Source organism: Rhipicephalus sanguineus, chromosome 5, assembly GCF_013339695.2.
Source record: "Rhipicephalus sanguineus isolate Rsan-2018 chromosome 5, BIME_Rsan_1.4, whole genome shotgun sequence".
Taxonomy (NCBI): domain Eukaryota; kingdom Metazoa; phylum Arthropoda; class Arachnida; order Ixodida; family Ixodidae; genus Rhipicephalus; species Rhipicephalus sanguineus.
The window spans coordinates 77,803,272-77,831,094 of record NC_051180.1 but is presented as its reverse complement, the minus strand read 5'-3'; the positions used below and the strand labels follow the sequence as shown (position 1 = coordinate 77,831,094).

At 47.4% G+C, this 27,823-nt stretch overlaps 1 protein-coding gene and 1 non-coding gene across 2 annotated transcripts; both read left to right on the top strand.

Moving 5' to 3' along the window:
* On the top strand, positions 1-27,760 carry LOC119394732 (uncharacterized). The gene is made up of 10 exons (XM_037662039.2): positions 1-432; positions 6,287-6,526; positions 7,433-7,626; positions 8,194-8,304; positions 11,136-11,364; positions 14,192-14,500; positions 17,913-18,152; positions 25,402-25,595; positions 25,789-25,899; positions 26,911-27,760. The coding sequence occupies exons 1-10, from the start codon at positions 273-275 to the stop codon at positions 27,139-27,141; spliced, it is 2,019 nt and encodes a 672-aa protein (XP_037517967.1). The 5' UTR covers positions 1-272; the 3' UTR covers positions 27,142-27,760.
* Trnav-cac (transfer RNA valine (anticodon CAC)) lies at positions 27,751-27,823 on the top strand. The gene has a single exon. It is a non-coding gene; the product is annotated as a tRNA-Val (tRNA).

The window sequence follows — 27,823 nt, the reverse complement described above, 5'->3', positions numbered from 1 at the left end:
AACCCGAACATAATCTGGCCTCGCGTGGATTGCCGTTTTCCCCCTGTTGGGGGGGGGGGGGGGAGAGTATCAGCCCCTGATTATATTCTTACCCCGTGCTCTCAACACGTGCTCTCCCTCCGCGACCTGTTGTGCTGCTTACGCAGACGTTGCGGCTGGTTTCGTGCGCCTCCCGTTGTGCTTCGCTGTCACCACTGCTTCTCGTTGCCTCGCGTTTCTGTCTACATCACACTACCTTACAAAACGTCCGTACGATCACACCGTCTTCCACGATGTCCGGTGTGTACACAAAGATTTATCCCGACGTAGCCTTCGACTCCTTGGAGGACGACGCGCTTGCCGTCGAGCTGCGGCGCGTGGCCGAGGCCGAGCTGGGCGAGACGCCGGCGAAGAGGCGGGAGGCGCTCGCAACGCTCACTCAGCTCTTGCAAGGTGAGATGCAGATAATTCAGCGTTGCGCATCCATCCGGAAGTGAATTGAAAAGGTCGCGAGATTCTGCGCAGACGGATGCCACTCGGATATGGGAGGCGGTGTCTCGTGGTGACCATTTTCAAACTCGCAGCATAATGGGATGGCAGTGTCACTTCGGTTGTGTGGCGAGCACGGCGCGGTCTTCGGCGCACCGTTCTGAGCGCGCGCGGACACCAAAATTACTCACCTTACGGATAACGAAATCGTGTACGGAAATGTCATTATGATATTAATAAATCAAACTAGAAAATGGCGTGAGACAGAGACAAACATGTGTTCCTTACTGGCGCAAGTCGCTTTTTTTTTTCGCTTTCTACGCCCACGAATGATGACGGGACTGCACAATGGGCCAGATGCGACGCTAGCGCCACGACTGCGTGCCCGACAGCCTTGGCGGCATGTGTCGTTGACCTTTTGCTTTGCTTTACGAATCCTCCGCTCGCTTACCCTTTCGCCTTGTCTTCGCTGGCGCCGTTCCTCTCTTCCGTGCCTCCTTCTCCACATCCGCTCTATTTTAAACCGTTCGCTGTCATGCAGTGAAGGTTGTGAAACAATTCTCTTCGTATCGTTGACTATTCAGAATGGTGGCATAACTAGGCATAACCGTCTGGAAAGTTTGTACGTATACATCGTGCGTAGTGCGTGTGAACTGATGCTCCAGTCGTTGCTCCTTTCTTCGGTGGACATGTTACAGACAACTGTTGACGACTGCAGCGGCGCTTGCGCAGCAAACCGCGAGGCCTCTACACGGGGAATTGTATAGCAAGCCAAGATTTCCGAACGCATCGACATGACATCAGTATGAATATCAGCGTGAATAAAGTATGTGGAGTACAGTATATTAGCATGAATAAAGGTTCATTGTGTTCGGAAAATCCGTTTTAGGTAATTAGGGGTAAATAAGTGTGACAACTGAACATTACCGGGAGGTAACTCATGGGATCCGGATAAATAAGTGTGCTTTTGTTTTCGCAAAATGGCTTACTGATTTCCTAATAATGTCACTGACAAAGAAATAAGAAATAAAACTTTGCTTTCCGCCTATGGGTTGGGACTTCATTATTCATTTCTAATCTTTCTAATGCAAGTTGAAACAACAAAGCCGTCTCTTAGATACGGCAAAGTTTCAACTCAAAATGCTTATGCACCTTATTATGGCATTAACGATAAATAAGTTAAAAAATGCAAGGTATGTCTGTTGGGGCTCAGGTGAGATTAGTTAACATATTATCTCTCTCAGGATTGGACTAACGCTTCCATGCGTACTGGTGCTTAGTGTGATTCGATGATTCGATATATATATATATATATATATATGTGTGTGTGTGTGTGTGTGTGTGTGTGTGTGTGTGTGTGTGTGTGTGTGTGTGTGTGCGTGTGTGTTGTGTGTGTTGAGAGACAGGGAGAGAGTCGGATTTACCAACTTTTATGGTGCTGACAGCGCGATATCATTATGAAGACCTCTCGGAGACTCCAGGTTCATTTTTCAATTTGCACAAAGACATCGATCCACCCCGTAACGCTTGACTCAAAGGGAAAAAGGCCGCATAAGCTGCTACTCGCTGACTGCATCGTATGAAATCGATTCCCACAATGCGTGTGATCTGCAGAATTTTTTTTTTTCGCACGCTTTACTTGCTTGGTAAATCATGCACCAGACAGGAGAGAGTTGGCTAATGCTGGCACAAGAAGCTTTAATTATGCCAGAGAATTCAATTTAAGATGGCCAAAAATAATTCTCAGACAGCAGCAAATACAACTTGCTGCCACTATAGACCTTGTGCGAAGCTGGAGTTAGGAATTTTTCCGCCGAATGTTGTTTTCTGGACGAGTATTTCAGTTGCTTTGCGGTCGCCGAACTGGTATACTAAAACTTTTTGTTGATAAATAAAAAAAAATGCGTGCCATCTTTTCTCGGCAGTTTTATAGGCGGGCATGTCTAAGGGTACCTATTTGTAGACAACTAAGTCTGTGCGAAAGAATTCTCTGACTGATCGTTTCGCGCAGGGCCGCAACTAAGGGCGGGGGGGGGGGGGGGGGTTGAGAAGGTTAGGCCCCCCGCACCCACCCCTTCCGAAATTTTTGATGCTTTGACTTTTCGGGTGATGTTCAAACATTTACACGCCTTCACAACGACCCCCAGTTGCCAAAGTTAGCCGTTAAAAATTGCTGGGTACGACCTTGGTGTCGGGATTGCTTTGTATTCTCTGTAGCATTCTTCTGTTCTCAAAACCAGTCGCTACGTAGTTCATGACTTCTTTTAACTTGTCATAGCTTAAGCGGTCACTTCAGTTGTTTATCGACACAGCATATTCTGCACATACAAATCCGTCTGAGTGGAATTTTCAACTGAATGTTTGACTCGTCACTGGTCCACGATCCGAATTTGAAAAGCCTGAAATGAAGAAGCCAGCATGCACAGCAGCTGCGGCCCTCTGTGAGATGGTTGCCAGACAGGATGGCCAAATATTCTGTTATCAGTGGACGGGAACCTAAGCCAAGCTCTTAAAAAATATCGCGGGCCGGCGCCAGGGGGGGGGGGGGGGGGATTGCTCTCCACCTACCTATGTGCTCTCCACCTACCGTGCTCTCCTCCTACCTGTGTGCATGTCAGTGCACCGCACTATGCTAAAACACGCACCGATACGCAAGTAAAGGCATGGGGCTTTCTCTGAAAAGAAAAGTTGTTGAGAAGCCACAATACACAGAGGGTCACGTGACAGGAAACATTATTTGTTGCCATATTTGTGCCGCATTGGGCGCCAAGCGTAATTACCTGTGGCCCTTTGTGATGAACTAAAAAAAATATAAATTTCCGTTTAAGGATAAGAACAGATTTGAGTTAAATTCTGTAATTTTACGGGCAAAATTACGACATAATTACGAGACACGCCGTGATGGCGACACCGTGTTAAGTGTTACGACCTGTGGTTCTTTAACGAGCACTTAAACCCAAGCACACGAATGTTTCCGCATTTAGCCTCCATGGGAATACGACCGCCGTGGGCTGGAATCCAACTGTCGTCCGCGAGATTAGCAAATAGCATGAAAACAACGCGACAATTCTTTCGATCTAAGCCGATATATCTTCTGAACCGTTGTCTGCCTCTTAACCATGGTAATAGCGCCTTCGCTCTCCGATGCCATGATGGCTTATAAAGAAGTTCTGGAATCGGTGATTCTGGCGACGATTTGCGATCAACGCGAGCTAGAGCAGTCACCAATAACTGCCTCTGTAAACTGTTGCGAGGACATTCACTAGCCTCGGAAGGAGCAGTAATGAATAACTTGTATGTCACGTTGAAGAAGGATATGAGATTTGTTGCATGCGATAAAAAGTGTCACCTAAGCCAGGCACGTCTAGCAGACCTGTCAAAACATCATGCATCTTTATATATTTGCGAAGTGGGACAAGGGTGCTATTCACCAGTTTTTGTTCTCTATTGAAAGTGCAATCGCAATGGTAATTTTCCAGCTTGCAGTAACTGATAATGCCACTGTACTATTGATATATGATATTAAGAGAGAGAGAGAGATAAAAGCGAAGGAAAGGCAGGGAGGTTAACCAGGTTGCACCCGGTTTGCTACCCTACACGGGGGGAGGGGGAAGGGGAGAAAAAAGAATAGGGAGAGCGAGGAGGAAAGAGAGAACAAGTAATACGCGCACACACATCAGTGTTCACCACACACAGAGACAGTCACAACAGAGAAATATGACATCGGTTCCTCTGCGGTTATCTAAAAGTATACGCGTTAAAAAAGGCTTGCGAGGACTGACTCCAAGGAATCCAGAACTTGTAGAGCACATTGAGCTGATGGAGTGGTCAATCCGTTGAGGAGAGTGCGCATCGTGGTCACGAGAGACCTCAACACAGCGAGGACTTGTAGGTTTTTGTCGTGGCAATCATCTGTGGACGATGGTGTACATTGCGGGCCATTCTGCATCGGCTCTTTATGAGCGCGCAGTGGTGGCAGTGAGGGCCACGCGACATCCGCCGCCGCTTTTAAAGCCTCTGCGTCTTTCCGGCTCTCCGATTGAGATGCAGTGGGCGGTGGTGGTGGTGGCGGCAGCGGTGGTAGCTGTCGCTTCAGAGAAGTCTGACAGCCTGTCGGAGTAGGAGGTCGCGTTGTCCGTCCAGATTGGGCAGCAGTAGTCTTAGACCTTCGTCGCCGACGCGAGCGTCGTTGTCTATTTCTCACCACATCAGCAGCCTCTTTGTGCGTTGAGCCGTCACGTACCATCTGTTTCATGACGCTCCATTCCTTTTTCACCAATGGACAGTCCCTTGATGAGGCTTCGTGTGGTCCATGGCAGTCGGTACACTTCAGGGCAGTTGCTCGGCAGGATTCCGCATTGTGTGGCTCTGCACAGCGGGGGCAAACCGCCACGTTCCTGCAAACTCCGCTTACATGGCCCATTTTTTGACATTTACGGCACTGGAGTGGTCTTGGTGTAAACGGACGGACCACGTGACGAAAGTGTCCCACCTTCACGTGGGATGGCAATATGTCTCCTTTGAAGACAATCTTTACGCAACGCGAGTTGCCCAGCCGTGACACTTGGACGATGTTGCTATGGCCACTAACTTCCTTGATGAACATTGGAAGGTCGCCACAAGGAATGGAGATGTCGACATCGTATATGACACCTACCACCATGTCCTTGTTAAGTGGAAGGTGAGCTCGAACCTTGATACCGTCGAAGTCTGTGACCCTGGTCAGAGCAAGCAGAGATGCCTAGTGTAAAACGTCGATGGCCAAGACATTCTTGCGGGGGTTGACTCGAACATCCTTGATTTCGTTTGGAGCCAGAGACTCGAGTTTCCTAGACATGGTCTGTCGATTCAGGTGTCTCAGATTGTCCGATGGCGTAACAGGCACAAATAAGACGGTGTAGTTCGTTGAAGCCACCTTCGGCTTCACAGTAGATGCGGTTGAAGCTGGTGAAGCACCCATAAATCTTCGTTTTGGTTTACGACTGTAAACAGGGGTGAATTTATCGTCAGAATCGTCACTGCTCAACGAATACATTTCGGTGGACTCGCTGTCGGCGTCGCTGAGTTCGCTGTTCCGTTTCCTCGAGGGGCCCGCCGACGGCGGAGGCATGCCTGGAGGGTGTGCAGGCCAGTCTACTTCCAGTGTAGCCAAATAAAATACCGATGGCTACGCGAGGAACATGAAAAATCACCAAAAACTGTCACCCGGTAAACAATGCCTTAACACACCGCGAGGTGGCGATCTTAGTCCAAGCGTCGTAAAAGCGTCGGCCTCCCTCATAGCATCACGCTAATCCAAACCAACAAACCCGAGAAAAATCGCGGTCGGGTTACCGGGGCGGCATAACGCGCTTTGCGTTTCCCTCTAGTCCGGCCGTGGTGTTCAATCACATTTTAACATGCCGCGTGATGGTGACCAAGTTCTGCGTCCAATACGCGACGCTCTTCTGGCTATCACACCTTGTTCTCTGATTACGCTTTCACCGTTAACTACTACAGCTACCAAAAGGGTTTGTTTATTCATTTAACATGGACGTTAGTCGTCGGGATGGAGACATACCACCAATCATCAAAGTGGGTGCATCCACGTTAAACGGTGCTATAGCTGCCAGACATAAATATACTTCGTATAAACTCTCTTATATCAATGTACAGTAAACATTCAGTTACTTCTGTAAGGGCACGCTTTACTTTTGTGTTATTCCGATTCCTATGACGAAGGGATCAAGCATGTTTTTTTTTACATTTAAATAGCCCAAAGAAGACATTATACGAGTTTACACATGATGCCTTTCTAATACCTGGGTTTCATCGCCAGCTGAACCGGGTCTCAAGGCCAACATGGACGAGGAATTCCTGCTCCGGTTTCTGCGTGTCCGGAAGTACAAGGTGGAGTCGGCCCTGCAGACCATCAAGAACTACTACAGGAATCGGGCTTCCACCGAGTCCCTTTACCGCGATTTCCTACCCTGCAATGTACCACCGGCGGCTCGAAAGATTGTCATGATACTGCCAGACAAAGACGTCCACGGGCGGCCGGTATTGCTCGTGAAACCAGGCAAGCGAACTATGCAGGCAAGCGCGCCGTTACCACGTCCTTCATCAGAATGGGCTGAAATTCGCTCTCAAGGACAATTATAGCATAAAATGTTTATCGGGAATACGGGGTGAAGTTCAAAGCGACGAGGTGTTGTCCCTAAAGGGAAGCGAAAGTTATTCCCTGCTCATCTCTATACTCTCTACTTGAAAGAGAACTGACACAAATTTTAGAGACTTTCTTCTTTTTGGTTTAATTAAAAACGCTGGTATTGAAAACCTTAAAAAGAGGATCGGGTGCCTCGGAACCCATTGAATAAAATTTTAATACCGCTCTATATTACCACATTACAAGATCACTTCTGGTTTCGGTATCGGCGGGGGGGGGGGGGGGGGTGTTCACAGTGACATGTCAGCACAGCCTGACGTAGGTATAATTCGCGACAGGATGGCAACTCCTGACGTCTTGGCAGCATCTCCGTCGTCTGCTGTCAGTTGCACGTGGTGCACGTAAGCAGCCATGAGTGAATAGCCCTCTAGCGAATGCGACAGCAAGTTTCGGTCGAATGCAGGACGCAAACTCAGCGCAAACTGTGTTGACTCATCATGATAATTTCCGTTGCGATGGGGCTGTCTTGCAGATGCAGGGCGACGAAAATATTAAATGGAAACTAAAATATAGTACACGTGTTTCCTGGCTCCGGTGGGGGGAGAGCGTTAATACTGCATACCAAGAAAACAGGGGGGGGGGGGGGAATGTCTCTTTTGCGGTGCTTCAAAATCGTGTCAGGACTCCTTTCACAAGGAGTGCAAATTGAGTGAGTGGGTATTGATTCGCATCCTAACGTTTGTGGTGCGTCCCCTTTCTTCGTTTTCGTCCGTTTTCGTGCTAAAATTTTTCCATCATGAGTCGCTTTTTCTCTCTCAGGTTCATGGGTGCTCGACGAAGTGTCCTATTTGGATCTCCATAGGGCCGGCCTGTTCTGCTTGGAACACTTGGCCCGTGACCCCGCTGCGCAGGTCCTAGGAATAGTGCTACTCGTGGACTATGGCGGATTTACGATGGACAAGCTTTTGTACGTCAGCATCAGTCTCTTCAGAAAGGGTCTGGAATATCTGCAGGCTGGTGAAAAATTTTCATTCACTTCAATGACTGTCTCGCGACTGCCACCTGATCGCGTGTCCCGCGTAAATTGTATAATTCGGGAATAACTATCACTTGCATATTTAGTTAAATATAATTTCGGTTCCTTAGCTCCCATCAACCCTCAGCGGCATGCACATGACTTTTCACGTGCCCTACTGCGGCTGCGTTACCGGTACAAGCTGACCGATTTCAAACACAAATACGTTAATGTCGATAAAAGCACACCTGTCAGAGAGCTGTTTGTTCCCGCGTGGTTATGCACCAGTCAAATGTAAAATGATATATGGCAGAAAATGGGACTGCATGCAGAAGGCAGGCCTGTAGCCAGGGGGGCCGAAAATAAATAATGTGAAAATAGGCGTTTTTCTCAAATAGTCAAGGCTTTCAGCAAGTGCCCCCCCCCCCCCTCCCCCGCAAAAATTCCTGGCTACGGGCCTGGCAGAAGGCATATGGTTATTGACAAAGAGATGAGGTTCTTTAACGTAAAAACGTAGCCTCAGACAGTACGGCATCACTAACTCTGTACCTTTCCCTTATTTCAGCGTTGTATGCCGATGCGGTTGAAGGCAGCTCACAACGTTAGACAGTCGTACGCTTTCCACGTGTTCCTCACTCTCATCAGGCCATTCATCAAACAGAAGCTAGCAGAAAGGGTAAGTGAACTGGCGCGTCGCAGTAAAATAAATATATGGCGAAGTAGAGTCCATACACTAGACAATGTCGGGATATAAATTCCGCGAAGCTTGCTTTATTTAGCGAGTCACAGTAGCGACAGTGGATATTACGCACACGACCTCGTCACCTGTTGCTTTGATCTCTTTTTGCCCAAGACAAGTGCCATGCGCGGTGCTTGTCAGGAGTATGTTGTTCACGAGAGATTTGCGCACACGGAACCATGACATATATGCAAATGCACACACGGCTCCTGCCAGGGGCGTAGGCAGAAATTTTTTCGGAGGGGGGCGGGGAGGGGGTGTTAAACCATACCTTATGCATGTTTGTGCATGCGTTTGCATGTGTGCATGTATGTCATCATCTTCAGCCTGTCTACGCCCACTGCAGGGCAAAGGCCTCTCCCATGTTCCGCCAAACAACCCGGTCCTGTGCTTTCTGCTGCCACGTTATACCTACAAACTTCGTAATCTCATCTACCCACCTAATTTTCTGTCTCCCCCTCACGCGTTTGCCATCTCTTGGAATCCAGTCAGTTACCCTTAATGACCACCGGTTATCCTGCCGACGCGCTACGTGCCCGGCCCATATCCATTTCTTCTTCTTGATTTCAACTATGATATCCTTAACCCCCGTTTGCTCCCTGACCCACTCTGCTCTCCTCCTGTCTCTTAAGGTTACACCTATTATTTTCCTTTCCGTCGCTCGCTGCGTGGTCCTCAATTTAAGTATAACCCTCTCTGTAAGTCTCCAGGTTTCTGCTCCGTAGGTAAGTACCGGTAAGGTGCAGCTGTTATATACCTTCCTCTTGAGGGATAGCGGTAGACTACCATTCATGATTTGGTAATTCTTGCCGAACAAGCCCCATCCCATCCTTATTCTTCTAGTTATTTCACTCTCATGGTTCGGCTCCGCGGTTACTACCTGTCCTAAGTAGACGTACTCCTTTACAACTTCCAGTGTCTCGCCACCTATCGCAAAGCGCTCTATATATAGACATGTAAAATTAAAAAAATTTGGAGTGCCTCCTGCACAAGCTGCGTCACCATTCCCAGGATTTGGGGACATTTGTGCGTGGCGCCATCTCTTGGCAGTAGCAACGGCGTCCTGCCATAACTGAATGGGAAATGGGCGAAAAAGTCACATCTCTTCAAAAAAGCAAGCTATCAAAAATGACTCGGGGCTCTATACAGCAGAGACCTACTGGAACGTTTTGCTAAAATTGCAGTATTTCACTACAACGCGTGTGGTTTCCTAGGACAATTGAACACCGCCCATTAGAAACACATGGGGCCCCATTGTAAAGTTTGAAACACTCCGGGAAGCCACGCGATTTGTGGTGCGACACTGTAATTTTAACAGGATGTTTAAATAAGCCTTTACTGTGTAGGACCGGGAGTCGTTTTCGACAAGCAACTTTTTTCGTCCAATAGAATATTTTTCGCCTATTTCCCATTCAGTTACGGCCCAAATCCTGGTCATTGACCAGTGACTCCTGCACAAGCTGCGTCAACGCGCGTCACATTCTAAGTTTGGAGAACTGGCTAAGAATGGGCTGACACTGTCGATTCAGGCAAGCGCCCGCAGGCACACACGAAGTAGTTCAAGTTGCCTGCCGTGCGGTTAAAATGACAACCGCCAGGCCCGTTGGATAAAGAGGCTTGACATTAAATGGGCCAGGAGCGTGAAATGTTTTGATTGTGGTGGTTGGCAGGTGATGAACATTGGGGTCCGAAAGATTACCGACCGCCTGTGGCCTACAGAGCTTTGGTCGTTAAGCTGCTGAGATTAATACGGGTGGGCCGACGTCATGAATACAGCGGAATTCCGCTGGTATGCTATAGGTAAATGCACGTTCTACGGGGTTAGATCAAACTACAATTACTCCACATATCTCCTTCGTGGTTTTGCTGACAGCTCGCAGCTCAAGCTTTGTGAGAATGAACCTCAGAACTGATTTACATATAGCTTCAGAGAGCTCAACTAAATCAGCATCGCGGATACTTCACGTCAGTAATCTCAGCGAGACTTTACAGTGTTACTAACTGAAATATTTGTTTCGCCATGTATACTGGTGCTCTTGACCAGTGACCATCCTTAGACTCACAAGTTGTGCTCAGACTAGGAGTACCAGCTGCTTAGATAACAAGCCGATTTGACTAGCAACGATCCTGTGTCCTTGACCGAAAAGCCCTAGTATACTCAAGTCCATAAAGACACTGATGCCCTTCTTAAAGGCAGCAGGGCCATACGAGCACTTGTGACCCTACGTGAGCGCTGTACTGACACGTGGGCGGTGCATACTGAGCTTTTCTTTCCTATTTTTGTCCTGTCCCAATTCCCCGTCCCCAGCGTGCAGTAGGAAGCTACAGCCACAGAAATCAGGCCGACCTCAAAACCTCTCTCCCATTAAAGTTTGCCTGTCTTCTCAAGCTATACATAACTACGGGGTCAGATAAATTTAACAGAAGCACCTTATCAGTATTCAAGCGCTCATATAGTAGCAAATGTCCGTGCCTTTAGTTCGCGTCTGTGCGCGTCTCAACGCTCATCCGCATCGTCGTCACGCAGAACCAACTAGCCCAACTAAAGGCGCTGAGCTAATGTTCGACATAAAATTCAGAAAAATATTCTTTCATGTACTGAAAAATTAACTGATAGGCATCCTCTGCATATAAGGCACATTTACATCGTACAACAGAAGTAACGTGGTTGCTACGCTGGCTTCAGTATTTGAATAACGAGTTGTTTCTTAAATGCATGTAGACGTTCATTTCTTACGTTCATCTTTTTTTTTTTTTTTTTTGCACAGATACGCCTACATGGACACAATTTTGAAAGTCTCCACGCTGAAATCTCGCCCATGGCATTGCCCGAGGAATACGGGGGTCAGCGACCACCGCTGGATCCCGAGGAGTGCTGGAAGGCTGTGGATGCCGACAAGGATTACTTCGCGGCCTGTAGCCGCTATGGATTTGCGACGAACGACGAGGGCGGCCTTCCTGCAGAACCCGAGCCACAGCTGCAGCTCACGTCCTTGTGAACAAATCAAAACTGCTGACTTATTGTGCGCATCCGCGGAGTGTAGTCTGAAGTGTCACATTCCTCGCTGATGACGAAATGGCATTCAGCGGCTGTGCAAGAGTAGTACCCGACGAGGTCCGAAGAGTTCATTACAAGTTCCCCCCACATGCCATGGTGCCTTTCACATCACTAAGAAAATCGTGCCAGCTGGGGCCTGTTCTCAGCTTTTGCTTTTGCTCCGCTAAAATAAACGCCAGACTTAATCGAAAATGAAAACGTACCTTTATTTTCGCTCAAATATCAAAACAATGTCTTCAGAATTCACCTTTAACACATGCCCGGTAGTTCAAGTTTTAACCATGGGCCACTGACAGAGATTTGAATCGGCATGGTATGACTAGCCGTCTTAAACATGCAAATGTGCTTGACGTCACAGAAATGAGAGAACGTAGCTGTTACAATGTACTCGAGCTGTAGACGCCGATACGAGGGAGAAGTACACTGAGAGTCACAGCGCGCAGCGCCCCTTCTCCATCCTACTTAAGGAGGTATCATGCTTTAATGTTTCCTGTTGCATAGTCGCTTGGTAGTGTACGGTGTATCATTGCACTTCGCATAAGTTTGCATCTGCATTATTTATAAGTTATACCGAAGCAAATTATAAGCATTTAATGCATGAGCGCCTCCGCAGCTTGCGTGCTGGTTGGATAAATTTCCCTTTGTTGCTCATCACCAGTGTATATGGTCTTTAATTGTCGCTGACTATATTATATTAGATTCTGGGCGGTCGTTTGATGAGAAAGTGACGAAAGCTATAAAATACCGAGGAACAAAAGGACGGATTTCTACAAGTCTCCCCTCCCATGATTTCATCAGGTGCAGATATACTTTGTTGGGAGAATGAAACACATTTAGTTTCATTCAAAGTTGGCTGCTCTGTCTTATTTTCTATAACCACTATTTTTCTTTTTTTTAACACGAAAGTGTTTTATGCCGGGGTCCACCAAGTACTTCCGTCACGGTTATGACGTTGATAAAATGGACGCCAACGGGTGAGAAAGAAAAAAACCAAGAAAAATTTTCGCCGCTGGGAATCGAACCCACGACGTTGCGGCCGCGACGGTAAGCGCCCGACGCTCAACCGACTAAGCCAACTTGCCAGATGACGGACACTCCACGAACGCGCCTTATATCTTTCACACATCCTCTTTCGCACGGTGCTCTCTGTTGGCGGCGTAGGTAGGCGGGGCAGAGCGGGGCGGTGCCGCCATCTGTGAGACGTGAAAAGAAGTAATGCGTCGCGATCGACATTTACTAGCGCTTACTCCGAGATTCCGTGTGCGATATCAGAGGCCATGGTTAAAGCGTCTCGTAACCAGCGAGTGACACTGGCCGCGCTGGCGTCGCCGATGAAACCTAGACGCAGTTACGTTCTTTGCCTCCCGCTTCGTGTTAGCGTGCGCCGGCGAGAGCACCGACTAACAAAACTGCTGCAACACGCCTTGCAAAAAGGACACGATTTCGACGGGAGAATGTCCTGCCTTGGTGGAGCGAGACAGAGGCCAGCGGGACGCACGCGTTTGTGGCTCAAGCGATGATTCCCTGCCTCCTGTGTTGCTGAAGCGCAGTGTGGTAGTATATGCATGAACACAGGCGTCGGTAACACATTACTAGTAAGCACACACTGCCGCTTCTCTCCTTAATTGACGACGTTTTGAAGAAGTGCATATCGGGTACCAGCGTTGATTATGAGCTTGTTGATGTCATCTTTACGCGCGATTCACGATTCGCTGATTCCAAGTATATGTTCACAACTTCAGCTACCACAACGGTTTAATCATGATCATGGGCGTTAGTCGTCGCGATAGAGACATGCTGTCAACATGGATGCATCCACGTCAAACGGTGCTATAGCTGCAAAACACCAATAGACATTGTAGAAGCTCTCATATATCACTACACGATAAGCACAACTTCTGTGAAGACACGTTACACTTTCGTGTTATACCGATTCCTATGACGGAGGGATCAGCCATATCTTTTTTCTTACTCTTGCACTTGCGTTTATACATATAGGATTATAAGCCTTATCATCATGATAAGACCAGCAATTTAATGACAGCTGTATGTAGATTCCGACAGCTGCCTCTCTAGAAAACGATGTTCCAATGTTTCAGACACTTTCGGAAAGTGTATAATCGATGCAGTGCGTGTACAGTGCCGCTCGGCTTGCAAACGTATTTAAAGAATAATAATAAAAGAAGGAGGAAAGAGGCGGCGCATAGGTCGTCTTCGCCTACCTCAATTTTATGGTGCTATTGCAATGCATTATTTTAAAATTGAGCCCTGTTGTTTGTGATGGGCTTACGACGACAGAAACCGTATTAGAGACCTTTACGCAGCAAATAATTCCAATATTTTTATTGTCGCATGGCTACTAAACTGGCACAGCTGCGTAATCGTCGCACCTTCTGCAAACGCCTCAACGTCTTCGTGTTTTAAGTACAAACTGCGTGAGGATCCTATCCATGTCTTAGAATAAATTCGCCGTCGTTGATAATTGAACGTGTGCAGCTTACAGAACATACATAAGCCGCGTTTCAAGAACCACATAATTCACTGCAAGTTCCCAGTCGCAGCTTTTGCAACATGTCTTTGGCCGGAGACGTACAGATAAGACGAAACACCGCAGCTACTGCAGTGGCGCGAAACGATGTTATCTCAACACACTCGAGCTTGTTTATCTCACAGCGACGTACATAAGCGTCGAAACAACCACCCCTTTGAGCCCCCTCCGTTCATTGCTTCCTCTCAACACGCGCTCTCCCTCCGCGACCTGCTGAGCTGTTTACAGACGTTGCGTTGCTGCTGGGCAACACACTACGTGCGCCTCCCGTTGTGCTTCGCTGGCACCACTGCTTGTCGTTGCCTCGCATTTCTTTCTGCATCACAGTCTCTTATCAAACGTCCGTACGCTCACGCCGTCTTCCACGATGTCCGGTGTGTACACAAAGATTTATCCCGACGTAGCCTTCGACTCATTGGAGGACGACGCACTTCCCGTCGAGCTGCGGCGCGTGGCCGAGGTCGAGCTGGGCGAGACGCCGGCGAAGAGGCGGGAGACGCTCGCAACGCTCACTCAGCTCTTGCAAGGTGAGATGCAGGTAATTCAGCGTTGCGCATCCATGCGGAAGTGAATTGAAAAGGTCGCGAGATTCTGCGCAGACGGATGCTACTCGGATATAGAAGTTTATGTCTCGTGGTGACCCTTTTCAAACTCTCAGCATGACGGGATGGCAGTGGCACTTCGGCTGTGTGGCGAGCACGGTGCGGTCTTCGGCGCACCTTTCAGAGCGCGCGCGGAAACCAAAATTACTCACCTTACGGATAACGAAATCGTGTACGGAAATCTGATTATGATATTAATAAATCAAACTAGAAAATGGCGTGAGACAGAGACAAACATGTGTTCCTCACTGGCGCAAGTCGCTTTTGTTTTTCGCTTTCTACGCCCACGAATGGTGACGGGACGACGGGACTGCACAATGGGCCAGATGCGACGCTAGCGCCACGACTGGGTGCCCGACAGCCTTGGCGGCATGTGTCGTTGACCTTTTGCTTTGCTTTACGAATCCTCCGCTCGCTTACCCTTTCGCCTTGTCTTCGCTGCCGCCGTTCCTCTCTCCCGTGCCTCCTTCTCCACATCCGCTCTATTTTAAACCGTTCGCTGTCGTGCAGTGAAGGTTGTGAAACAATTCTCTTCGTATCGTTGACTATTCAGAATGGTGGCATAACTAGGCATAACCGTAGCTCTGGAAGATTTGTATGTATACGTCGTGCGGAGTGCGTGTGAACTGATCAGTGCAACGGTCGTTGCTCGTTTCGTTGGTGGACATGTTACAGACAACTGTTGACGACTGCAGCGGCGCTTGCGCAGCAAAATACGAGGCCCCTACAAGGAAATTGTATAGCAAGAGGAGATTTTGGAACGCATCGACATGGTATCAGCAGGGGGCGGAATCTCCATACACCTCCCATGAGACGCGCTCTCGCATGCCGATACGCTGCGGCAGCGCCGCTTCGACCACTGGCGGCTGCCGGGTATCTACTAGAAATAATTTACAAACAAAACATTTATTTCATGACGTCGCTGGTGAGGTCAGCAAATAGAGGGAAAGGGCGCGAAACCGAGAGGACGAGGGTTGCCGCGAAAGCTCTCCTTTCCCACTTCGCATCAAGCGGAATGTGTTCGCGCTCGCTTGCAGGTACGCTGGCTGCTCGGGCGACGCGGTCATTCGTTTAATTTAGTTAACCGTCTTTTTAATATTTTACGTGTGTTATGAAGTGGACAAACTAAAGCTGGCCTATTTTTTAATGAGACAAAACTCGATCAACACAAGTTAAATTTAAATCTTTTTTTTTTTAAATCACATATTTCGTACCAAAAAACAGACATACACGTAGTGTGAAATTGTCACTTTGCAAAAGCAGCTTTAATTCGCAACTGAAATATGCACATAATGAGCAAACATTAAACTCAGAATATCCGAACCAATGCGGAAATTATTAACAATCACGAGCAGGCCACGTCGTTACAGAACTTAGTACCAAACAAGACAGAAGTTCTGGGGAATGATGGAGGCATGACTTAAGCGATGAGAAATCGTTGAAACGGGAATGCCGCTGGAGACAATGTTTCGACAAGTTGACTTGTCTTCGTCAGGGAAGCAGCATTGCCTTGACGAAGAAAAGACCACATGATGAAACGTTGGAGTCCATTACATGTATTTCAGTGACAGTATCAGAAGTAAAGGCCCACAATGTTTCAAACTGGCTGCATGCATTTCGATGAACAGAAAGGAGCCTGTAATTGCTTCGCATCATTTGAACTACATGGCAAAAGTATAAGATGAACAAACTGTGTCGCCGACCCAACAAGCGTTCAAGCCTTTCATTAAACTTATTTTGCCGGCAGCAGGTAGGCTGTCGTCTGACGAATTAGTCTAGCGACACTGCGCTTATGTCAGTCGCGTTAGGCTTGCAGATAACTGGATTGGACTCAAATATTGGACTCAAATACATGCGGTGTCCCGATTCAGCTAACTTCGTCTAATACTCGGTTGGCCTCCTCGACGTGGCTCCCTGCGGCTTCCGTTCGCCACACACCCCATCAAATGTCTTATCTTTCCCGCATTGATAATTGGCACGCCAACCGAGCGAGATAGCCGAGCGCGATCCAACTTACATCGCTGAGCGAGTGGCGAGGGTGAGCGGAGGCAAGCGCTACGAACACAACGAACTCCCTCTTCGCCCGATTTAAAACTCACAAAATAAGAAATAAAAAAGAAAAATAAACGAAAGAAGAGTTATTTACAGTTCAATCAAATTTCCTTATTTGTAAAGACTCGTGAAAGACACTAAATGCGAACATCCACATCGTTCACACATCACTTCGTTCAACCATATCCTAGGATGCCCGACAACCGCTATGAGCGCGCACGTTCCGCTAGTGACGCTCAGTTTCCGGGGCCTGGTATCGGTGTGAATATCAGCATGAATAAAGTGTAGTAAAGTATCACTACAGTATATGAGCATGAATAAAATTTCATTGTGTACGGCAAATCTGTTTGAGCTAATTAGGAGTAAGTAAGTGTGCTTTTGTTTTCGCAAAAGTAGGTTACTGATTTCCTAATATTGTCATTGACATAGAAATAAGAAATAAAACTTTGCTTGCCGCCTATGGGTTGGGACTTCATTATTCATTTCTAATCTTTCTAATACTAGTTGAAACAACCAAGTCGGCTCTTGGGTACGGTTAAGCTTCAACTCAAAATGCTTATTCACCTTTTTACAACGTCAAGAATAAAGTATTTAAAAAAATGCAAGGCGTTTCTGATGGGGCCCAGGTGAGATTTGTTAATATATTATCTCTCCCAGAATTGGACTAACGCTTCCTACGTACGGCTGCTAAGTTTGATTCGGAACAGCTCTTCAGTTCTTCGACAACAATCATTGCTCCCAGTTATTTGTTTGGCACGTCAAACACAGTGACTGGAGACTCAGGAAGTTTATTAAGTAACAACGAGATTTATATTTACTTCTGCGTGCTTCATTTAACTTAATATGATTTCTTTTTACCCTCATGGCATTTAGGCATTAAGAGAGGGTCGGGCACGTCAGCCACGCAACGTGATACAAGCAACATGGATACCTGCATAGTACATGAGCAAAATAATAACACAAATAATGTCACAAATAATAAAAAACAGCACTAGGGATGGTATTAAAGAAAAACATAACTCAGCAGTAAATAATACAGATAAATCATAACATAACAGTTATGGAGATATCTATTACACTAGTGAACAAATAAAATAACTAATACAAGCGTAATGTTACATACCTAAATCAAGCGCAGTGAGGTCTGCAGTTATGGCATATTTAAACTGGCGATAATCCGCGATACTAGTGATTTGTGAGGCAGCTGATTCCATTCGCTGCAAGGTTTAGGATGAAATGAGTTCAAAGAGGTATCAATTCCGTATCGATTTACTCCTATCTGCAGCTGAACCAGATCTCAGGGCAAATAAGGATGCCCAGTTCCTGTTGCGTTTCCTGAGGGTCCGCAAGTACAACGTGGACGCGGCTCAGAAAACTATACGCAATTACTACAAGAACAGAGCATCCTGTCCTTCCCTGTACAACACATTTCTGCCTCACAATGCACCGCCAGAGGGCCGCAAGCTCGTTATGGTGTTGCCTGAGAAAGACGTGCACGGGCGCCCCGTTCTTCTATGCAAACCGGGTAAGTGTATACGGGTAAGTGTATAACGCACAGAAGATGTAAACCAGGGGTCTCAAGCTCACCTCAGCTAGCGGTCCACAGTCACGAAATTTAGTCCCGCAAGGACCGGGACAGTGAAGCAAGATGGAACGAAGGGGTAGGGAGTAAGCTGACATTTTGTTTGCACAAAATGTCAGCTAACCTTGTCATATGAAAGTCAGCCTTTCCCATGTCTCATATTTCGGTCATTTCTCAAGGGGATTTGGCGTAAGGATTCGTAAGGCCCGTCTCAAGAATGAGTAAAATCTGGACGCTGATTCCGAAGTGTAGATTGCTTTATTTTCACTGTTATGTTTCAACATATGGTTACCGTGTGGGGTGCCTCATGAAAAAAGTGCTTGAGCGAGGCCGCATGTTTGAGACCCCTGAACTCATCAAACCGTCTAAATGTCATCAATGAACACGGAGAATGTCTTGGACAATTTTTTCAGAAAGTTCACCTTTAAAAACCTGAAGAAGAAAGATAGAGGGAGAGAGACAGTGCGCATGTCTGCGTGTGCGTGTGGTTGTCAGCATTACTTGGATTGCGCATAAGTTTCAGCTCATTGTGTGTACGTGGCACAGACGGTTTCTTTTTATCTGTAAGGCTCTAGAAACAAGGAAGTGCCTGAGTTGTAGAGATAAAACAACGCCTTAAAAATGATTTTTTGGCATTCTAAAACGTGTCAAGCACTAAAGAAATGTAATGTACTCATTGTCGCATTCCTGGTGATATGAAACCTTGCTTGTTACTTTACCAATATTATAGATAGATAGATAGATAGATAGATAGATAGATAGATAGATAGATAGATAGATAGATAGATAGATAGATAGATAGATAGATAGATAGATAGATAGATAGATAGATAGATAGATAGATAGATAGATAGATAGATAGATAGATAGATAGATAGATAGATAGATAGATAGATAGATACGAAACGTACTCTCGAAAATCATGCGTTCACTCGCTGTGTGTGCTAGAAACATAGAAAGGCAGGGTGGGAAAAGAATTTTCGTGAGTTTGAGTGTTCTATCGGGTGCTTTTTTTTCTTACCCCTTGTCTGAACAAGCTATACGAGGTGACTCTAGGTGCTACTGTATGTGCTTTGTTCCAACCCATGGCCTTCAATATCCGAATTTTCTTTAAAAAGGAGTAGCCGTAGTGGACATATATAGGCGCCAGCATATTCTAGACAACATATATTTTTAAATAAATACCCAATTTCTCTCTTTACACAGGGGGGTGGCGCAGGCAGAAGCTAAGAGAGAAGTGTAGGGAGGCACTGACGCACACACAGCGAGCGAACACACGATTTCCGAGAGTACGTTGAATAGCCAACGGTCTTTCTGACCGGGTGAGATCTAGAGCAGCTTTAGTGGCTCTTATGAAAACATCCTTGTAAGGAAACCAAATTTTCAGAAAGAAAGTGTTTTGTCTCATGAATTTTTTTACTAACGCGAATTATTCCAGCGAGTTCTACCAACTGGTTCACATGGTGAGAGAGAGAGAGAGAGAGAGATACGAAGAGGAAAGGCAGGGAGGTTAACCAAGCTTTGGCTCGGTTGGCTACCCTGCACTTGGGGTGGGGGAAGGGGAAATAATAGAAAAGAAAGGGTAAAGAAGAAATAAGAACAGTAAGAAAGGGATGGATGAACTACACAACACGAACTCGCGCTGTTAGTTCACAGGCGCTCGTGAAGTCCGGTGGTCCTCAAGAAGCACAAGAGGGCTTTCGTGGCCTTGCGCGTATGCGAGACCGTAGGCCAAGGTCCCAAGATCTTCTTTTCTGTCCGTGGTCTTGAGTCCAGGTGACGGAGCTTGACTTCCACACTACGTCATTGAGTTTGGTATGATGGGCAGTGGCATAGAATGTGTTCAAGCGTCTCCTCGCAGGCGCAAATGTTGCATGCCGCACTGCTGGCCATTCCAATGAGACACGAATACGCATTCGTAAATGCCACGCCCAACCACATGCGGCACAGTAAAGTTGCATCGCGTCTTGAGAGCCCTGATGGCAAACGAAGTTGCAAATTTGGGTCAATCGAATACAGGCGCGCGTTGGAAAAACCCGGCGTATTCCATTGCAGAAGAGTGATACGGCGTGCAAGTGATTGTAGTCGCCACGCGGCGTCTGTTCTCAAGAGTGGTATGGGTGTCCGCAGATCTTGGTCATGAGCCGATCGTGCAGCTTCATCCGCGTGATCAATGCCGACAATTCCGCAATGACTCGGCAACCATTGAAATATAATATCATGTTCTTCCTCGAGTGCTTGTTGGTAGTCGTGCCTTATCTCGTACACGGATTGTTCGTGTAATCCGTGGCGTAAAGCAAACCGTAGTGTTTGTAAGGCTGACCTGGAGTCGCAAAAGATGGCCCATCGGTTGGGCGGCTGCTGCAGGATGTACTTGACCGCACCTTGAAGCGCTGCGAGCTCTGCGGCTGTCGACGTCGTGATGTGAGAAAACTTGAACTGTAACAGTACGTCATCAGATGGAACAACCACCACTCCGGTAGAGCTGTTGGGATTAGTGGAGCCATCGGTGTAAACATGCTTGCGATCAATGTAGGTTTCTTCCAACAGACGCAAAGACAACTGCTTCAGGGCTAGCGGTGACAACGATTCCAGGAACCGATAAGCACACGTCAGGTTGATGCAGAGTCCATAACGCAGATGCCGGATGCATCGCAGGTTTGAAGCCAGGTGGTAATATGTCGTAGTGTTTTGTCACAATACCGCAGAATGAAGCATGGGGCATCCGCGCTGGCAAACACGCTAATTGATGTGACGGTAGCCGTGACAAACGCCGCATGTACGCTCTCAGCGTCTCAACGATGATATGAGTTGCGACCGGCTGTTCTTGTGCGATAGCGATAGTTGCAACTGTCGATGAGCATCTTGGAAGGCCAAGACATGTCCGAAGTGCTTGGGCTTGCACGCTCTGTAGTGCACGGATGTTAGTCTTGCACGTGTTGGACAGGGTAGGAAGGCTGTACCGTAGAAATCCGAGAAAGAGGGCTGTATAAAGCTGCAGCATTGAATGCACGGATGGTCCCCATGATTTTCCGGCAACGAACTTAAATATGTTCTCAATGCATATCAGTTTTCTCTTCAGATGTGCGACATGGGGACTCCAGGTTAGGTCGCGATCCACAATGACACCTAGGAATCTATGGCTGCTCTTATAAGCAATTGATTGGCCTTCGATGCACACTGGGTAGAAAGACATCGGTTTGCGTGTAAATGCCACTGCTGCACATTTTTCAGTAGCGATAGTCAAACCTTGCTGGCGAAGGTATGCAGATGTCAATGTTGCCGCCTTCTGTATTCTTGCGCGCACTTGAGGCCGTGTCACGCCGGACGCCCAAATGCAGATATCGTCAGCGTAGATAGATATATTAGCCGTCTGTGGCAGCGTTTCGGTGAGCCCCACCAGAACTAGGTTGAAAAGAGTCGGGCTCAGCACGCCACCTTGTGGCACCCCAGGACTTGTGAAATGCTTATTCGTAGGCCCATCTTCTGTTAGGACGAACATGGATCTCTTTGTGAGGTAGCTTCTTACCCATCGAAAGACGTGACCTCCAAGTTCTGCTGCTTCGAGAGCTTCGAGAACGGCCTCGTAGGTCACGTTGTCATAGGCACCTTTCACGTCTAAGAACAGTGCTACCGACAGCCGCTTCTTAGCTTTCTGCTGCTGAACAGAGGTCACCAAGTCAATGGCGCTGTCGATTGAAGATCGACCCCGTCGAAAGCCAGCCATAGCATCAGGATAGATGTTATAATGTTCGAGGTACCATTCCATGCGTGTCAGCAGCATCCTCTCCATGACCTTGCCGACGCAGCTTGCTAGTGCGATGGGCCGGTATGATGCCAAATCCAGCGGAGACTTTCCGGGCTTCAACAAAGGCACCAGGCGGCTGCACTTCCACTTGTCGGCGACTTCGCCATCATGCCAAGATTGATTGAATATGTCCAGGAGACAGCGTTGTGCCTTCGGACCCAGGTGACGTAAGGCAGCATAGGTCACTCCATCTGGACCTGGGGACGACGAGTGCCTGCACGTGTTCAGTGCTGCATGAAGTTCTTCCATAGAGAATGGAACCTCCATTTGCTGATCTCGTGCAACTGGAACGTCATGTGGTAACAGGTCGTTCGGTATGGCGATGTCCCCAGCGATCTTGGCACAAAATTCACCAGAGACCTCAAGCTGTGAGTGACGTTGATGTAGTGCCAGCGCAGCGAAGGTATGACGCTGTTGCGGATGTGAGTGAATGCCTTGAAGAGTCCTCCATACGGGGGACAAAGGCTTGCGGGGATCCAGCGAGTCACAGAAGCTCTTCCATCGTTGTTCCTGTAGTTTGTGCATACGACGCTGGATTTTCTTCTGAATGCGTCTGGATTCTCTGAGGTCATAGATGGATTTCGTGCGTCTATATCGTCTTGCGGCACGCCGGCAGATAGCTCGAAGTTGCTCCAACTCTTGGTCGAGTGCTGTACGTCTTGATGTTTTCAAGCACATCTTCATGGAAGTCTCCATCGCATTACGAATCACTTCTTCAATTGATTCCGGCGGTTCGTGCATGCACTTGTCCTCCACTGATATCTGATACGCTTCCCAGTCAATACGTCTTGAGTGCCCAGGAGAAGGAGAACCGCCCAGGCCTCTTACTGTCACGTACGTGGGAATATGGTCACTGCCGTGAATTTCAATATCTGTGAACCATTGAACTTTCGTGACAATACTATGCGACACTAATGTCAAGTCCAGGCAGCTACTGTAAGCTACCCCTCGGAGATAAGTCAGGCTGCCGTCGTTCAGCACCTGAAGTCCATGCTGTGATGCAAGATCAACAAGGCTCGTGCCTCTTCGATTTGTCCTGACGCTTCCCCACAGTGGATAATGGGTGTTAAAGTCGCCCATTAATATCCAAGGTGCTGGAGTCGTTGCAAATATATCATTTAGGATCTGTTGATCAAGGTGACGCGACGGAGGTATATATGCGCCTATCAGTGTGAACGACAACTTCTTCTTTATGACATATAGACACACGTAGTGATTGCCTTCGATAGGCTCTACTCTTTGGCGAACATACGTGAGCTCTTTACGGATGTACACAGCAACTTGACTTCGCTCAATGCATGACGAAGAAACAAATTATTCATAGCCCGACAGTCGAGCTATTTTTGAAAGATGTGGTTCACAAATGACGATTATGGGGAACTTGTTCTCAAAAACGTACTGTCTAAATTCAGGCATTCTTGACTGCAGACCTCTGGCGTTCCACTGAATTATGGAAGCGCCCTTGACTTGTTCTCGGAAAGGCGGATGTGTTGTATGGTGTGCCATCTTGTTACTGCAAGCCGGCAAGTACTGGTTCGAGTGTGTCCAAGACTTGCAGTGCGCATTTAGCGGCAGGTATCTGCAGACTAGCCAGGAGAGTGCGGATTACACTCATCAGCGACCTCAGGACAGAAAAAACCTGGACCTCTTGGGCGGATAGACTGCCTGTTGTTGACGTAGTCGTTGTCGACTGTGGATGCTTTGGTTCCGTAGGCACGTGTGCCCGCGGTAGAGCAGGCCAATCAGTGTCGGATGCTCTCTTTTGCGCCTCAGTGTCTTTCTGCACCTCTGGACGAATCACACCTGGCGGCGGGGGCGGGGGCGGTCGCTGTGGTCGTGGCGGCGGCGGTGGTGGCGGCGTAGGTGAAGGCACATTTGGCAGATGACTGCTTTTTCTTTTCTTCGAGCACCGTCGCCGACGGGAACGCCGTCTTTCAACAACCGTTACTACTTCCTTTCGTGAGGATCCGTCCTTCACCATTTGCCTCAGAATGCTCCTCTCCTTCTTGAGTACTGGGCAGTCTTTCGATGAGGCGTCATGGTTTCCGCTGCAGTTGCTGCATTTTAGGAGAGTTGCTTTGCAGGCCTCTGCTTTGTGTGGTTCGGCGCAACGTGGGCATGTTGGCTTGTTGTTACACACGCCACTAACATGGCCCAGTTTCAGACATTTGTGGCACTGCAGAGGCCTTGGAATGTAGGGCTGGACAACGTGACGAAAGTAACCAACCTTCACATGCGATGGGATGCAATCGCCTCTGAAGTTCACCTTGATGCAACGGGAGTTGCCAAGCCGGCATACTTGCAGTATGTCCGTGGCCTCAGTAGCTGGCTTTATCAGCACAGGAAGATCTGCATTAGGTATAGAAACGTCGACGTCATAAATGACGCCCGTCGTCGTGTCGCTATCCTGCGGGATGTAAGCACTGAGTCTGATGTCTCCAAGCTCCGTAACATTTCGCAAGGTATGTAGCGCAGCCGGGTGCTCAACGTCTATGGCCAAGATGTTCTTCCGTGGGTTGAGTCTAATATCTTTTATCTCATTTGGTATGATAGCTTCGAGTCATGCCGATATCACTTGCCTGTTTATGTTCTTCAGGTTGACCGAAGAGTCAACAGGAACAAAGAGTATGGCACGGCGTTTACGACTGCAGGCAGCCTTCACGGTAGAGATGCTAGCTGGCGAAGACGCACCGACCATTCGCCGTTTAGCTTTGCGCTTCACTGCAGGGATGAAATTGTCGTCGCTGTCTTCACTACTCGCCGTGTACAGTTCAGTGCTGTCACTGGTGGTGTCGTCATCTCGGCTGTTGCGCTTCCTTGAGGTTTACATGGTGGTTGAGGTTCACATGGTGAATGGGTTGTATGGCTATGGCGTAGGCTTGGTGGAGATTACTGCTTCTTTTTGTGGCATCGTTTACATATCTTGAAAGCCTTAACTAATACAGAGGACCAGTTGATATGTTTAGTAATGTGCAACGTAGTAACGCCAAGTTTATTGTTGGGAAATATTGATTCCCACTTGTTTTAATGGCAGACACTCAAGCAGAGTAATTGTCGGTCATGTCCTCGCTACACTGGATCCACCTGCAACTAACGCGAACCACCTCTTACACCTCGGTTGTGGGCTCGGGTCCCACCGACAGAAGAGGTGTTTTTTGTTCCCCTTTAATTAATTTCAGTTTATGTGGTAACTACTACACTACAGTTAAAAACAACAAATGATGTCCCCTGTGTTTTCTTAGCTTAATTGTCTGTTCATTTAGTTTTGCTTGCCTCTAACAAAGTAACGAGCCCCTCAAGAGATCCCCTTCTTTCGTTTTTTTTACTTATCGGAAGTACTTTAGACCTGCGATAAACTGACTCATGCAATTCATCTTCCTTCAGGTGCATGGATAACAAGCGAGCTTTCTTACGAGGATTTCCATCGGACCTGGCTCCTGTGTATGGAACATCTAGCGTCCAATCCAGCAGCACAAGTTGTAGGAGTGGCGCTGCTGTTAGACTACGCCGGATTCACGCCCGACAAAGTTTTGTCTCTAAGACCGGGTCTCTTGAGACGAGCAGTGGAATACGTTCAGGTGTGAGCAATAACCTCTACGGAAGTTCTTTCTTTTTCGCATACAAAATTCGCTCTTGTGCGACACGTCCGTCCATGCTAAATAATTACAACGTGTGTTACAGGCTACCTACTTAGCATTCGCAAAAGGCCAGAAAGATGACTCAACGTCGAACAGCTACTTCACTGGTTCTTTGTTTGTATTCTCTTTTCAGGACTGCATGCCGATGAGAATGAAGGCGGCACACATTGTGAGGCAACACTATGCCTTCGATATGCTTTTCGCCATCATCAGGCCTTTCATAAAGGCCAAACTAGCCGAAAGGGTAAGCATATCAACACAACGGTGTTGCATCTGGAGTTCACAAACTGGAGGCTCCTTTAAGCACGAATATGAAAGTCGCAAAAACCGACAAAGATACTTGTATTTATTGGCAATCCGCCTTTTTAATTTTTCTGCGCTGCCCTTCTCCGCTTTGGCAGTGGGGCGGAGCTTTTCGGGGCGATCCTAGACAAACGGGATCGTCAGAACAAAAGCGCCCCAGATTGAAATGCGTGCGGAGACCTTACCACAGCGTTGCGTGACTTTCCCGCCAGGGTAAATGCGCATGCGCCGTGGCACCTTGAAAAAGGAGGATTGTGTCATGTAAGACGACACATGCTTCAATCAGCACTTACTGAATTTGTCAATTCGAGCGTTGCACAAACGTGTGTCCTCGATATAAAATGTGACATAATGCCCGGAAAATATCACGAACACGCCTAAAAGTTTTCTCCTCGTGTTTTGAAGCTAGAGCCAAGGCTCAGATGTAACACTAATCTTTACAAATGTATATCTTGCTGTTTTAACCTTCGTTTTTAGTTTAGCCGTCCTGAAGGGAGGAGTATTGTTTACGAAATGCGTATAAGGAACTCTTAACACGAATACGCCAGATATAAAATGATAGAAAGACCGCTGCACAAAACTGGGATACTTTTTCGGGTTAGATGAAAAATGTGGCTATTGCGTCGCATTTATTGCATGGTACCCAGCCAATCCGAATATAGCAAACTGGTAGTGTCGCCCTTGTGGCTTTTAGAGAAAACATTCTTTGTGACGACTACATTAAGACGCCAAGCGAAAACAACACACAAGCCGGAGATTTGGCTGCGTATGCTCTGAAGCACTATGCGCAGTGTCCTGCAGATGTCCCTGCGCATGTGTGCCAAAAAGGAAGGGCAAATACGTTGTCTACTGCATCAGTCAACACATTCGTGTTGTACTAGTTGCATAACGAGTTCGGTTAAAAAAAAACATTCTTTCTTTTTTTTTCTCTCGCAATTTTTTATCCACGTAGGTTCACCTGCATGGGGCAAACTTTGAAAAGCTCCACGAACACATCTTGCCGAGAAACCTTCCCGCAGAGTATGGCGGCCAGGCTCCACCCCTTGACCATGACAGATTCTGGAAGCAAGTGGACGACGAAGAAGAAGATTTCGTTGTCGCAAATCGTTTCGGCTACTCCTCGAAAAGCCAAGACGATCCGCCTGACAACACAGAGAAGCAGAAGGAATTCACGCAATTGTGATGACTGGGCGAAGCAAAACGTCCTTGGACATCTCTTTTGTCAGTGAAAAATGCCAACTGTGATAAGTGAAAGATTTAAACGCGGATGAACAGCGTTTATGCATCTTGTAATGTGCATCACGCTACCCACCCATACATATTTGCTATTGTTTGTACTTACACTTGCGTTTCCTTATAACGTGAAAAAGATCTAAGTGTCCTTTTGTATAATCTAATAAAACGCAGCAGCCAATAAGGACACTAAAAATACAAAAATGCCTCAATAGAATCTCTGTTCAATGACTGCGTTTAACACCAAATACTTCCTGTGTATTTTGTGGGTGTTTTTTAAGTTCTAGAAGCAGCACAACAGTTTCAGTTTCTGATATTTCAATGGCACGGCCTCGGCTGTTCTTGAATTACCAGGAACAAGAATGATATTTTGCAGGTTACGACCTGCAAAATATCATTCTTGTTCCTTGTTAATAGCCTGCATAGCGCCATGCAGGCTCAAATAGCAACAATCAAAACTGCTGTCTTGACTGACGTACCGAATGCACAAAAAGGCCCACCAGCAGCTGTACCTTATTGTGAGAAACGTTCCAACTTTGGCAATCCCACGCTGCGTCGCGCTTCCGTGGTGTAGTGGTTATCACGTGCGCCTCACACGCGCAAGGTCCCCGGTTCGATCCCGGGCGGAAACA